The following is a 14,557-nucleotide window of genomic DNA, read 5'->3' as shown; positions in this document are numbered from 1 at the left end:
AGTAGGCCTCATGTATTTTTTTTTTAATATTCTAGTCAATATCAAATCTATGATATGGAAGGGTTTTGCTTCTCGGCAGATCAGCAATTTATAGACTATAGTCGTCAGTTATTTCCATTTACTGAAACTGCACCAAACAGCAAGCTTTTAGAAAAGACACAGATGATATCTGAAGGGCATTTATTAATTGTGCCGATCACAAAAATGTGATGCACCATCAGCAGTGCACATGAATCTGATACACACGCTACCCAACAACATTCAATGGAAAATGGATACCTACAAACATTCATTGTACTTAACTCATTGACTCGACTGCATCACCAAGTGTTATTAGTTCTCACTTAAATAACCTTCACAAAAGTATCCACAACAAAATGGTCAACACAGTAGCATAGCAATTTCCCTGCTATTGTTGAAGGACATCTTGCTTCACAGTGACAGAAATTCGAACCGAGTTGATTTCAAAGGAAATTACATGGCTATCTCAAAATCATTTCATTGAACATTGGACAGCATTTTTCAATAACACTACTGATATTTTACAAACATCTTACTTCAAATCATGAGCCTTATGGTCCAACGCTTGTGTTATTTTAATAATAAAATTTCAATACAACAGTATTGAAAAAGGAGCATGTCAGTTGGGATCCAAGTTTGGAGGCCAAGATTGAGGACACTGAGACTATATGCAGCACTGAATCTTTGGATATGTTTGAGTGGATGTGTGAATGAGCACAACTAACCCACATCACATAACTTATATCTCTGCTGATATAATTTGGGCTTCAAAAACTGAAAAAATTCATTATCAAGTTTGCAGCTATCTTAACGATTAAAAGGCACTGAAATTTCTCCACACAACTGTCGCAGCCTCCAAATTAAACGACCGTCCAGGCGGGCTTTTGTGATTGTGCACACTGCAGTACTGGGAGGGATTCTGATTGTCTGCCTGCATCTATCCCTGTCTTTGGTTGACAGCTAAGGAATGTTTAAATTCAAATTCAAATTCATTTTAACCAAGAAATTTGTATTCCCCAAAACAAAACAAAAACAAAAACGCAGACAAATAAAATGACAGTGATATATCTCTCAAAAAATGAGAAACACGGAGTGGCATGAAATGCAAGACAATGTGTGGCACAAAACTTTTGACATGAATCATTTCTTGAAAACAAAAGACAAAAAAACAAAAACAAAAACAAAACAAAAAAAACAACCTGCACTTGTATTCATTTTCCTACTGATCCAAACAAATGTGTAAGGACTTAAAAATCAGCAAAAATCAGTGCTGAGTTTACCTTAGATTTAAAGGTAAAACCGACAAATAAAATGTATGACTTAACATTTTTAGCTGTTATCGAGACATTAAATTGATTGACAGGCCATCATTCAGCTGACTTTGACAATGTTCCATCATTACTCCATCAGAGGCAAACAGAGGGAAACCCTGTCCACAGTTTGAGAGCTGATTAACGGAATTGCATTCAATTTAAATAACTTCTTCTTCTTCTTTTTTTTTTACAGGTATGACACAAGTTTGATGAAGTCAAGCTACTAGTAGCTGAAGGCACTTTTCCTGACAACATCGATTTGTGCTCTTTACAGTTTATCTTCATATGTGATATTGTTATCTTCATGTGGCATGAACAAAATAAATACAGTTTTTAAAAATAATATATGGCTTCAGGTGGGGAAAAAATAAAATAATCATAAATATCTCAACAATATAAACTCCCTGCTTCCTTTTACAGATGTTCCTGTGTTGTGAGTTTATTTGTTCATGAGAGAGACCCAGGTCTGCAGTCATTGCTCGCTTGCCGACATTAAGAGGCCAGTCGCTAGGATGCCACCAAGCGTTTCCCTGAGGAGGAAGAGGCTCCCTTTTTTGGTAAAGTTCCTATTGTGCTTTTGGTTCCAGTTCCGGTTCCTCGCGAGGTTCCTCTCCTAGGATGGGGGGCCTACATCTTGATGTGGGAGTAGAGCTCGTCAATCTGCTCCCTGAAGTGGTTCTTGAGGTCTGCCCGCTTGGCTTTGAAAGTGGGGGTGAGGAGCCCGTTCTCCACTGAGAACATCTCGTTGTGAAGAGCAATGTCCTTCACCTGTGGAGCACATGCGCACACACAGACAACGTTAACCAGACACAATAAAAGAGGGTAAAAACATCTATAAGGTTAACCCATATAGTATATAGGCCTAACACATTGAAATGCCATAATAATACTTTTTTGGTTTTTGTTCCCGTGATAATATGTTTTTTTTTCCTTTTCATTTTTTTTCTAAACTGAGAAACTAGACACTCTAAATTCCTACAAAGTCTCGATTTGGAGATTTCATCTAGGCATGTCACGACAACACAGTATTTGATTGCTATTACAAAAAGGATGTATTTTAAAATTCCTGACTGTCTCTAAAATTGTGGAAATCATGCAAAATGCACCAGAATCTAGTGACCAAGTTACTCCACTACTCCTTCAGTATCTGTTCAAGAGAAAAAGATGATGCAAGTGCTTAAATTCCTGGACTTGATTCAAGGACAACTTACCTGCTCAAAAGACTTCAGTCCTCCATCTTTGCCTAGTTTTAAAATGTCTTCCAAAATCGCCTTCTTCACATCCTACACAATAAAGAGCATATGGACATATAGATATTAGTACCGTTAACCCTCCCGAAGAGTAAAAAAAATATTAAAAAAATATATATATATATTTTAAAGTGATACAGTGTCATTTCTGGAAATAAACTTATTTTACACCTACCCTAAATAATTGAGTTGTATCTTTCTCCTCTACTTCCGGCCGCTGTCTTAGTCTGGTGAACTAGATTACATCTAGTTCCAAGCTAGCAATCATCATTGAATCCTATGTTACCAGCTAAAACTCAATTATTTAAAGGACAACGCCAGTTTTTTTTTTCTTTTTATAACTCTCTTTTTGGGGATAGTGTGCAATCTCATTTCTCCCGGAGGTCTCCAAATCACTCGGAAGTACCATGGGTGATTAGTACCTGTGATTTGCATCCGAATTAATTTAACTGTTTTCCTTCAACTCAAGGGAAGGTTTAAATCAGCTTATTTCCAGAAGTGGTGTGGCAACACTAATAGTGATTTAGAGCTGAACTTGACCAATATAAAGGAGCACAAACCTGATTTTTGCACAGCTCATCGTAGGACCCGTTGATGCCTCTGCTCTTGGCCCATTTGGGTAAGACCTCCGGGTCTGGCACGATGATGGCTACGAGGCAGGCCTGTTGGAATAACGCAACAGATAGCTTTTCAATGAAGCAAGCGTCACCAAATATGCAAAATCTATTGAATACAGGTAAATCCTTTGAGGCCTATGAAAGAATAAAACTTTTGCTTCCTAATAATAACAATACTACTACAACTTCGGGTTCTTTCTAATATGCGGACTCCTGTCCTCGACCTATGTGGCCTCGCGTTTCGCTGACGCCCCGCCTCCTTAGATAAAACAATTAAGTGTCCCCGCTGTCAGCCTAGCCACAACTACTTTTGGGGGCAAATGAGAAAGTGCAAGATATTGAAATACACTTCTGTCGTCAGTGATCCTCACGAGCCCACAAACAGGCAAGGGAGCAGGGGAGGATGGGAGTTAGGATATTAGAAAGAACCCATGGTGTATTCAATGGCCTGCTCATCACTCCTGTGCTGGGGAAAGGTGATAATTTCCAACCCTTGCCACCAGGTGGTGCCCCTGTCCATTTGTGTTACTCTCAGAAGAACCAAGCCTGCCTGGTGCCTTTGCAATCGATTTGAAATACAAGCTTTAACAGGGATTCATAATAAATGTTCTTTTCTAAACAAAAAAGACTTCACCACCATTGTCCACACACACATATTATTTTATATACATATTTAAATTATTAGCTTAAATCAACAAGAAATGCCCAATTTTGTTGTATGTGTTACAATGACGAGATGCATTCTATTGTATATTAAATGGATCATCATGTAGAGTAAAACATGAAACCCTTGTGAGAATGCAAATGTGGGAGAGGTATTTTGGTATTATGGTGTTACATGTAGCAGTCAACACTTCTGTGCCTATTGTTCTTCAGCCAAGTCATGTTCTTCAGCCAAGTCATGTTATCCAAAGAGTTGATCTAACAGGGATGTTATGTACTGATGTAGGTACTCCTTGGGTCATATTTCTCCATATTACTGCACTTGGCTCAATGTTATGTCAACCAATCTGACAAAGTTCCATGGATGAGGACAGAAGCATATAGTCTAGTTGTTCACTACTCAGCTCTAACCATTGAGAGTAAATAGAATGGAGGCCAAAATTCTATTTCATTGTTGAAGCCAAGTTGGAGCCAAGGTTGGACCCAAAAAGACCAAAAAATGGCCAAATCCCATTCATTCCTATGAGAGACATAAAACCCTGTATCTCCCTTAAATGCCACTCCAGGGGGATCATTTTTCGCTCAACTAGTAGGTCCCCTTGCTCTCCAACTTACCAGGGTGGTGATTTTTTGTGGTGATGTTTTATTTTAGAGAGATATTAAAAGTTAAATTGACCAATGAGCATCAGAACATGGTTTGATTGACCGTTAGAAGTCTTGTTGTTGTCCAATCAGCACCTGCGTTTGGCGTTGCTAAGGTGGAATGTAAGTTGGAATGTTCCCAAATCTGGCTTCAAAGCGTTGAATGGCAAATAGCGTTAATTTGGCGTCCATTCTATTTACTGTCAATGGCTCTAACTCATCAGTCTCATACTTCCACTTTGCTCCAAATAACTAATTCAGATGAACACAAAGTGAAACGTGCTTGTGTCATGACATTCCAGTGAAACGTTCTCCAGTATAATGTACTGCCCTACAAAGTAAGAACACAGTAACTGCATTGTTGAAAATGAGTTATTACTATTTTAAAGACAAATATACATATGACAAGTTAAATAGGGTTTAATACAAGGATTTATCTGAAAAGAATATGGTATAGAGTCATAAAACTGCCACATGCCAATAATCCACCTTAAACTACTGGACAATGTGTTCATTTTAAAGTAATTTTGCTCAGATCAGAGCTCTGCGTAGTTACCACACTCTTGATTTGCAGGGCAGTGTACTGTTGCTACATATCTGCTCTACTTGGACTGTGTGAATGATGTACAGGGATGTCAAACTCATTTTGGTTCAGGGGCCACATACAGACAATTTGATCTCAAGTGGGCGAGACCAGTAAAAAAATCACAAATGTCTGCTTCCATGTCAGAATCACATTGCCAGTCAATGTCAGCAGGTACATCAGCATTGGCTGTAAATGGTGAGCAAAAAAGGCTAATTCGTTGAAATTTCAAACACCAGCAGCAACGCTGATTTAAGTCTTTTTTGACATTCTTAGATAGTCTGGGTCTGGATTAAACCCTCCGAGCTGTATCCGGCCCCCAGAACCTTATGTTTGACACCTTTGATGTAGAGAAATGGTGTGGTAGCTTGTTACCATCGTGACAAGCCAAGTCTGGCTTCTAGTCTGGTCTGGCCAAGCTGCCATATCTCGGCACTTTTCAAAAGGTGGCCTTAACCTGTTTTTAAATCACATGCCTTTCCATGCTACCGGTCGAAGCTACAATCAATCACACCACTCTTCAGGATTGATAAAAGTACTCTACTCTACTCTACTAGGCTACCAGAGTGGCTAATGACAGGTCTTGTACGGTATGTAATTCCCTCTAACTGAATCGAGCCTCGGCCCTTTTTAACTTTTATTGGATCCCATTTGGGGAATTGCGATTTTGAATTGGTAGAGATGGGAAATTGGGTGCAGCAGATCATAATAATAAACATTGAAACAATAGTAATATACCAGTTAATGATGCATTTTCCAATGCACATTCAGCAGTGCACCTTTCACAATACCCAAGGTTACAGTACATTGTGTGAGTAGGACAGGGTTAGTGGTACGATAGAGGTTCTGACCTGCAGGCTGTCTCCGTGGACGAAGGCCTGTGCCACAGCGTCGCTCCTGATGTAGACGTTCTCAATCTTCTCTGGGGCGATGTACTCCCCCTGGGCCAGCTTGAAGATGTGCTTCTTACGGTCCACAATCTTCAGGGTGCCATTCTGGGTGCGCAAACAAAGAAAACAAGGTTAAGAGACCCAAGTTATGTGTAAACACTCTAAGAAGCAAAATGGTGTTCCGATCACCGTACCAGCTGACTGGCATGCTGGCATGCTGGCCTATGGAGAGGCTTGCACATGACAAAAAAATACTTTGACATGACAAAGAAATATTGTCCTTTCCTTTTAATACTGTAAGTGTTGGTGTGTAGTATATCATTCATGTTCTAGCAACAACAACAACAACAACAACAACAACAACAACAACAACAACAACAACAACAACAACAACAACAACAACAACAACAACAACAACAACAACAACAGCAACAACAACACAGCAACTGTTTACAGAAAAGAACAAGCAAACTAGCCCTAAATGGCATACAGTATTTTTTTCAAAGTGCATTCTAAAACTCTGTTTGCATGTAAAAAAACAATGCAATGTAATGCAATGTTAAAAAATATCCATATACATGGCATATACATGTAAACAGTCTCAAGTCAAAACCCTTTTCATTTTATATTTATATTTCATTTGATAGGGGGCTCCTCACCGGTAACCATTTGCCGATGTCTCCGGTGTGGAGCCAACCGTCTCCATCGAGGGCCTCTGCCGTCTTGTCAGGGTCCTCCAAGTATCCCAGGAACACGTTCGGTCCCTTCACACACACCTGTGGGGAACCAGGGGAAAAACGCTGTCTTTCAGAGAAATAGTAACACACAAAGCCAGGATTTCAAATGAAGACCTTGATGTATACTAAGAACATGGTGTGATAAGCCAGGCTAATATGTACCCGCAGGTATCATATGTTAAGAAAATGAAGACTCCAGTTTACTCTAATAGATGATTTCCCTCTACCACAAGGTTAACCTAACCAGGTTTACTATTGGACAAGCTTCTTAGTATACCACCCTGAAAGTCTTGCTCACAATGGCACACAATTATTCTGAAGTCTAAACAAAGGAATAAGACATTGTCCAGGGGAAAAGTTTAACAGAAAATCCAAATACACAATTTAAAATGAACAGACATCAAACCTTAAAAATAAGACATTGAACCCTGGTTTACAATTGCACATAATGCACACATACACACAAACACATGACACACACAAACGCCCACGCCCACGCCCACACACACACACACACACACACACACACACACACACACACACACACACACGCGCGCTCACACTCACGCCCGCCCACACACACACACACACGCACGCACACACACGCCCGCCCACACACACACACACACACACACACACACACACACACACACACACACACACACACACACACACACACACACACACACACACACACACACACACACACACACACACACACTTAACACACCTCGCCCTCTCCATTAGCAGCAAGATAGTTCATCTCGGAAACGTCGACAAGCTTGATGAAGTTACAAGGCAGGGGAGCTCCAACATGTCCTGGGGATGGACACACATCACCATTACACAAGAGGAACTAAGACTTGCACTATTGCAGGGGTATATACAGTACTACTAGGGTTCATGGGTGTCTGCTCTTTCAGAAAAAGATAAGTTTGAAGTTGGAAAGAAACAAACAATGATTGCTTACATACATGTGCCTGTAAGAGTGGGAGTGACAAGTGACCATAAGTGTGTTGTATGTATGTGTGCGTGCGCGTGTGCGTGCGTGTGTTTCAATAGGAATAAGTTAAAGATCAGTATAACTTCTGTATTTATATGGGAGACACATTATTGCTATGTTAAAATTGATTGGGGCGCTGTATTAATTTTCAATAATTATTGGTCCTCCCAAATGAAATAATCAATCTGTGTGTGTGTGTGTGTGTGTGTGTGTGTGTGTGTGTGTGTGTGTGTGTGCGCGTGTGTGTGCGCGCGTGCGTGCGTGCGTGCGTCCGTGCGTACCTGCTGTCCAGTCCCCTGGGAGTGTGATGGTGCACCCCGCGGTGCACTCCGTCTGTCCGTAGCCTTCATAAAACTGTCAACAAGACACGGAAACAGCCAACGCTTGACATGTGCAAGGCCACCGCCTTAAAAATAAGTCAGCTACACTATTAACAACAACACAACGTCTATATGATCAAGTAACTTTAACTAGTAGCTTTATGTAAATAGCTACACAGTAAGGGCAACAATGATTAATGTGTAATTATATTACTGTCTACAAGCTGTAATTATGCGCTTACTAGAGATGCACCGAAATGAACGTTTGTGGCCAAAACCGAATAATAATTAATCACTTGGCCGAATACCGAAACCGAATTACAGTTCAGTTAAAAGTTACCAAAAATTAGTTTTTTTCCACTATTTTTAAATATTGTTTTTAAATATTATTTTAAAATATATAATCTACGTTTTACAATAATTGTTTAGACATGTTTTTCAAAGAAAAGCAATCTTTATTTGAAATCTTCAAATGTTAACAGTAGAACTGAAATTAGTTTCAAACGCCCATTTTCAATTAATTCTGGATTTTTTTTGTCATTCATTTGCATCACTACTATTCGGCCTCTGATTTGGTCACTCAAATGCCTTTGGGCTAAAAGCAGAGTCTGTCTTTCTTTGTGTTTTTGGACGAATATTTTCAGTTGCCGAATATTCGGTGCACCTCTAGTGCTCACTCTAATAACATGTAGTTAAGAATAGCAGTTGACTTCAATAGCTACAAAGTAATTGCAAATACTATGTGTACATGCAATGAAGAACAAAAAAAAAGAGAGAAAACAGTAGTGCAAACAGCATTGTGCCGCAGAGCACTGAAAACTTCCCTGCCAAATTCAATGAAATGTTGTCCAGCACAATGTAAAATGCAATCGAATGACAGCATTGCCAATCTGAGGTCATAAAGGTTGGAGCAGGCTTCACCCAACAAGTTTTTCTTCCGTTAAGAATGCTGACCAAAATATTGTAAAACTGGAAAATGAGAAAAGGTCGCACCATGCATAGTGGCACACTGAGGAAGGCAGAACGCCTTAACAATCTGAGGGGCTGCAATCTTCCCTTTATCCCTAGTCTTATCGTAGACTCGGGTCCAGTCCAGATTGTACAAAGGCCCCCACGGAGCAGGTGTGAGAAATTTACCTTGGCTACCATCATCGCCCATAAAACAATACGGTACACACAGTAGGCTACATCTCACAAGTGTGTCTTGGGAAAAGTATCTGTGTGAAGTATGCTGTTGTGCCAATGAGGGAATCTTACTTTACAAATGATTGATACTGTATAAAGATATATTTATTACAAATCATTGCAATAGCAAATAATTGATACAGTATAAATAGATACGTTCCATGTTGCAGGTGTGTGTGTGGCACAAGAGTGTGTTACAGTATTTGTGTAAGCAGAGGTGTCAAAAGTACATTACACAGGTAACTTATCTGAGTTATCAGTGGACCTGTGTAAGTGTCTTGTGATCAGCTGACACTGCATTGATTGGATCAAGTTTGTGGTGGGTCCTTGTTAGGTTTCAAGTGTTTTACTAGTGACAATACACTATCTCATTAGATACAATGGAGTAAATGGTATACCAGCTATGTAATTGCATGTGCTAGTTTTGTACTCGCACCACACTTTTACATTTACTTTTGATTCCGCTGTGTGTAAGGAAGGCATGTTATGTCAACGAGGGGTTGTCTCACCTGGCATCCCAGCGCACCGCGGAGGAATGTGAGCACGGTGGCCGACACTGGAGCTGCTCCCGTCAGCATCAACCTCACGCGACCACCCAGGTTGGCCTGCAGGGGGCACCAAACACAACACAAGACAGACACACAGATACACACACGACCAAGGTTAGCAAAGGATACAAAACACACTGAGCCCGCATCAGTCCACCTGCTTTCCTGCACTTGTGTGCAATAAAGTTAATGAATGTCCCCATTATGAAACCCTTTCCCTTCTGAATATGACTCCAGATAATGGCATGGTTAAAGAAACACAAGCACGAACGAACAATAGCCACGCTCACCTCTCCCACCCCCCAAAAAAAGTCTTTGGATGAGAGTCTGTGTATCTCTAAAACGCTGCCATAAAAATACCGAACGTATCGACCAATATACTTATCTGTATACCACGCTGCTGAACATTTCAATTCATTCACCTTTAGCCCATGCTTGCCTTGTAGGAAACATCACCTTCTCCACAGGTGTAAGGCAACGCCTGATGTAAATGGCTGTGAGCAACAGGCCTGTCTGCTAGTGAAACATAAACTGGCCTATGCAAATGACACCATTTCCCCAGCCCTTTTAAACACACACACACACATTCACACACACACACACACACACACACACACACACACACACACACACACACACACACACACACACACACACACACACACACACACACACACACACACACACACACACACACACACACACACACACACACACACACACACACCAACCTGGGGCTTACTCATTTTCATCGCACTGCAGTTTAGTCAATAATTCACCACCAGCGTCTTCTGGCGTGAATAAGCCCTTCACAACAATGCTTGATATCCATGGTATTGAATGTCAAGTACCGGTATGTTTGCAATGGACATATAAAAAAAAAACACAATTGGCTATAAGATTTCTTACTCTGGAACAGAGCCGGAGAAACAAGTGTCTAGTTGTAGTACCATTAGCCGGGGTCAAATGACTTACAAACAGGGAAGCCATGCCGCTGAGAGAGAGAGAGAGAGAGAGAGAGAGAGAGAGAGAGAGAGAGAGAGAGAGAGAGAGAGAGAGAGAGAGAGAGAGAGAGAGAGAGAGAGAGAGAGAGAGAGAGAGAGAGAGAGAGAGAGAGACCACCTACTAAGTGTCTACTACTGTTTGCTTGAAAAGTCTGAATTCAAAATTTGGACTTTGACTTTGGACCATGTGGTGAGATAAAGATTAGGGAGAGAGAATGTGTGTGTGCGGCGCGAGTGTGTGAGTGAGAGGACAGAAATAGAGAGAGGGGTGGAGTGCTGTCATTGAGAGAAGGGGTGTTAACTGCATCTAGAAACCTGTCATACTGGCAGCTGTGGTTGCATGTGTGTGTGTAATGTGTGTGTATTCTGCATACGTTCCACTCATTCCTTTGAAAACAAAGCGCCACTGCCCTCCCTGCCTGCTGCACTTTCGTGTCGTTTCCTGTCTGTATCAACAGGACTCAGCTAATGGCATTACTGAACAAAGGCCACAGAGGAGCTAACACAATGAAGCCACATAGGCAGCCAGTAGACACACACACGTGCACACAGACACGCAAACACACACGCATGCACACAAACACACAGACACACACAGACACACGGCCGTGGCACGGCCTAATTGGTAGCCTGTCTGGATCGGGCCAAGAGACTAAGGCGACCTGACAGGAATTTCTGGCCTGATGATGATGCCAACAACATAATCCAGTGGAAACCCAACCAGTTTCACCAGTGAATTAAGCATTCAAGCTAAGCAGTCTCCAGTTCTACCCTACAGGTGATACGAGCCCTGGTGTAGCAGTGCTGCTTTGTGGAGCGAGGTGTAGGTTTATTGTGTAGTCCTACATTACAACCTACATACGCAGATGCTCTTAGGCATTAACAGAGGACCAAGGCTACTCGTTCAACCTTACATAATAATTTTCACATTTTAAAATGTAAAGCACCTTTGAGTGCCAAGAAAAGTGCTACATAAAATGTATGTCTTCTTCACTTGGGAACTCTATAGAGATGGGCTTTAGATCAGAGGGTTGCAGGTTCAAATCCCACCCTTCCACTCCGTACCTCACTCCATGGCTGAAGTGCCCTTGAGGAAGGGACCTAACCCAAACATTGCTCCAGGGATTGTAACCAATGTAATAATTTAAAATAACTGTAAATCGCTGTGTATAAAAGCGTCAGCTAAGTGTAATTACCTGCACTTTCTTGAAGATGAGCTTGTCCCAGATGCTGTCTCGGCGCATGATGCCGCTGTTCATTTCAGCCTCTTTCCTGCGCGAGGCGAAGCCAAGGAGCCACTTTTTTATCGCGCCGCTGGCCTGTGAATGGATCTAGAGAAGCACAGGAGAACATATGAACAATTGCTACGTTAGGATAAGGCATTTAATTCGGAATTAACTGACTTTAATTCTGAATGAAGCTTAATTCCGCTTTGAAAACGTCATGTAAACACCTCTTAATTCGGAATTAAAGGAAATGTAAAAGTAAACTCGACGTAACTATTTAATTCTGAATTAAAAACATAGTGTAAACGTAGTGATTAAGTCTGCGTATCATCCTTTTTTTAAGTTCATATTTTTTTTACTTGCTTAATTTTTGTGGTGCTATTACCTGATCTTTACCTGATCCATCTTGCTTACACTGCTAACATCAGTGGACTAAACCATCACATGAATCTGTAAACTGCTGTCCCCCCACAGTAATTCATTGAATTTATCTTAGCGTCCTTCCCAATCTGCTCAGAAAGTATGCCTTCAGGGCTTAATCTCACCAGCATGGAAATATACTATAAAGCACAAATATTGGATTGAAGTCCTCCAATACGCATTTGAACAAAACTGCGGTCCATTACAACAGCAGCCATGTTAACCAAACACTAGCTGAACCACAGCACTGGAGGGGTAATCCAGATGACTGCATGTCCAAGGGAGGTTCCAGCTCTGAGCATGAATGCAACTTTAATATATCACTTTAATATTTAACTTTTAAATCAAGTGGGGCTTTCGCAACTGACCGAGTAACAACAATGTGGCCGATTTCTGAGCCAACCCTCCCTTCAAGAAAGCTAAAGTGAACTATACACTGAAAAAATGACCACAAAACAAGGCATACACATTCACATTCAAACAGTGGTTGCTAGAGTACTCTAGCCATCACTCCCAAACTGCTGGCAGCGAAGTGGAAGTGGGTGGGGGCAGGGCTGTTGCTCGTGTGGTGTGGTGGACTGACTCACCCTATCGTACATCCGGTTGAGCAGGCGGGGCACTACGGGGAAGACAGTGGGCTTCAGGGCGGCAAGGTCGTCCATCAGGAGCCGGATGTCCCCCTGGAAGAAGCCAATGGAGGCGCCGTGGGCCAGCATCACCCCCTGAAGACACAGCCACAGGAGACATGGGGAGTATTCCAGGAACATGGTTAAGTGATAAACCTGGCTTGGTTAACCTACAGAAAGGGGTAAACCTGCTAAGTCATTAATTTTAGAAAATGAGGACTCCAGACCGTTCTATTAGATCATAGGTGGCTAACCCGCGGCTCTCGAGCCGCATGCGGCTCTTTGCCTGGTGTCTTGCGGCTCTTGCGTTCATGTCCAAGTTTGTGTTTATGTCCCACAGGCAATATGCATTGTAATTGCGCACACAAAGTTGATTAGAACTATGGCAAATAAGTGCCCTGTGGTCTTGGTACTACTGTAGTAGGCCTGCCTAAATGGGTCCTGAATGATCACATTGATGTGTGACATTTGTTATTGCATTGGCCCAAATACAATATATACAACAAATACAACGTGATTTAAGCATGTTCTAAAAATAGCGCTTTAAAAAGTGACCGCGTCTTTCGCTGACTAGACAAAATAGCGGCAGAATGTTTTAACCTGGAAGATTTGGCCATCACTCCTCAAGGCAATTACAACTCTCAGTAAGGTCAAGAAAATGTAGTACTGTCCATATGTGGATTCTATCGCTCGGATATGGCGGCAATACATGTGCAAATGATTATCTGCTCAAGAGAGATGCGTCTGTCTGGAGCAGAGATGCGACGAGAATCTCTGCTGCGTAGCGATCTCTGCGCTCTGTTAGAAGGAGTGTTAATGGCTATTGACCCGAATGTGACATTGTGTTTCTGGTTTAAAATCGACTTGTTTTCGTGGGCTATACAAAAAATAGCGCCAAAAACAATGTTCTTTCCTGGTTTTCGCTGTGAATGTCGGCCGTGGTCTATCAGCCATTGTCAAAGCGGCGCGGGCAGACAGCGTGAAGGTGGGGAACAACTTCAATCGACTTGTCGCTTGTTCGCGCTCAGTTTAGTCTAAAAAAGAAACTGTTTTTTTCCCCATGGCCCCCTGTCAACACCCGCTGAAACATTAATGTGGAAAATGAACGGCGATTTGACGAACCAACTTGTTAAGTTTTGGATGGTGTCGTCGTCAGACATCCAATGATAATCTTCTCAATCTGTGCGCAAGAAAGCGGTGCCTGTGTGCGCCTAACCCCCAAATGAGCTAAGAGAGGCGGAGAATCTTTGTGCCGCGTTACTATCTTGGTGCTCTGTTATAAAGAGTGCTCATGGAAATTATGCTGTGTTTTAAAACGTGTTTTATTAAAATGTGACCTGTGTATGCCTACCTGTGTAGGCCTACCCTTGTCTTCTTATGTAAAACAACATTTTTATGTTGAAAAAAACTTTCCCCCAAAAAAAATTAAAGCAGTAAAAAAAAAAAGGGGGGGGGGTCATCTTATATTCAGGATTGTCTTGTAGTCAGGCCATTACGTTGGAATGTAAC

The 14,557-nt window shown here is 41.6% G+C and overlaps 1 protein-coding gene across 3 annotated transcripts in view; it reads right to left on the bottom strand.

Moving 5' to 3' along the window:
* Positions 1-166: 166 nt before the first annotated feature.
* The window catches only part of LOC134439849 (long-chain-fatty-acid--CoA ligase 1-like), a 37,083-nt gene continuing 22,692 nt past the window's right edge, over positions 167-14,557 (bottom strand). For all 3 annotated transcript variants that reach the window (XM_063189754.1, XM_063189753.1, XM_063189752.1), the window contains exons 12-21: positions 13,010-13,144; positions 11,973-12,107; positions 9,734-9,829; positions 8,001-8,073; positions 7,447-7,535; positions 6,639-6,755; positions 5,941-6,084; positions 3,145-3,246; positions 2,546-2,617; positions 167-2,102 (exon numbers count right to left, since the gene is read on the bottom strand). In XM_063189754.1, coding sequence (XP_063045824.1) covers positions 1,962-2,102; positions 2,546-2,617; positions 3,145-3,246; positions 5,941-6,084; positions 6,639-6,755; positions 7,447-7,535; positions 8,001-8,073; positions 9,734-9,829; positions 11,973-12,107; positions 13,010-13,144 — 1,104 coding nt within the window. In that variant the 3' untranslated portion in view covers positions 167-1,961. The remainder of the gene's footprint in view (positions 2,103-2,545; positions 2,618-3,144; positions 3,247-5,940; positions 6,085-6,638; positions 6,756-7,446; positions 7,536-8,000; positions 8,074-9,733; positions 9,830-11,972; positions 12,108-13,009; positions 13,145-14,557) is intronic.

The sequence above is a fragment of the Engraulis encrasicolus genome, chromosome 23 (assembly GCF_034702125.1).
Source record: "Engraulis encrasicolus isolate BLACKSEA-1 chromosome 23, IST_EnEncr_1.0, whole genome shotgun sequence".
NCBI lineage: Eukaryota > Metazoa > Chordata > Actinopteri > Clupeiformes > Engraulidae > Engraulis > Engraulis encrasicolus.
Note: the sequence above shows the minus strand (reverse complement) of the source record. Positions and strands in the feature narration are given on the sequence as shown.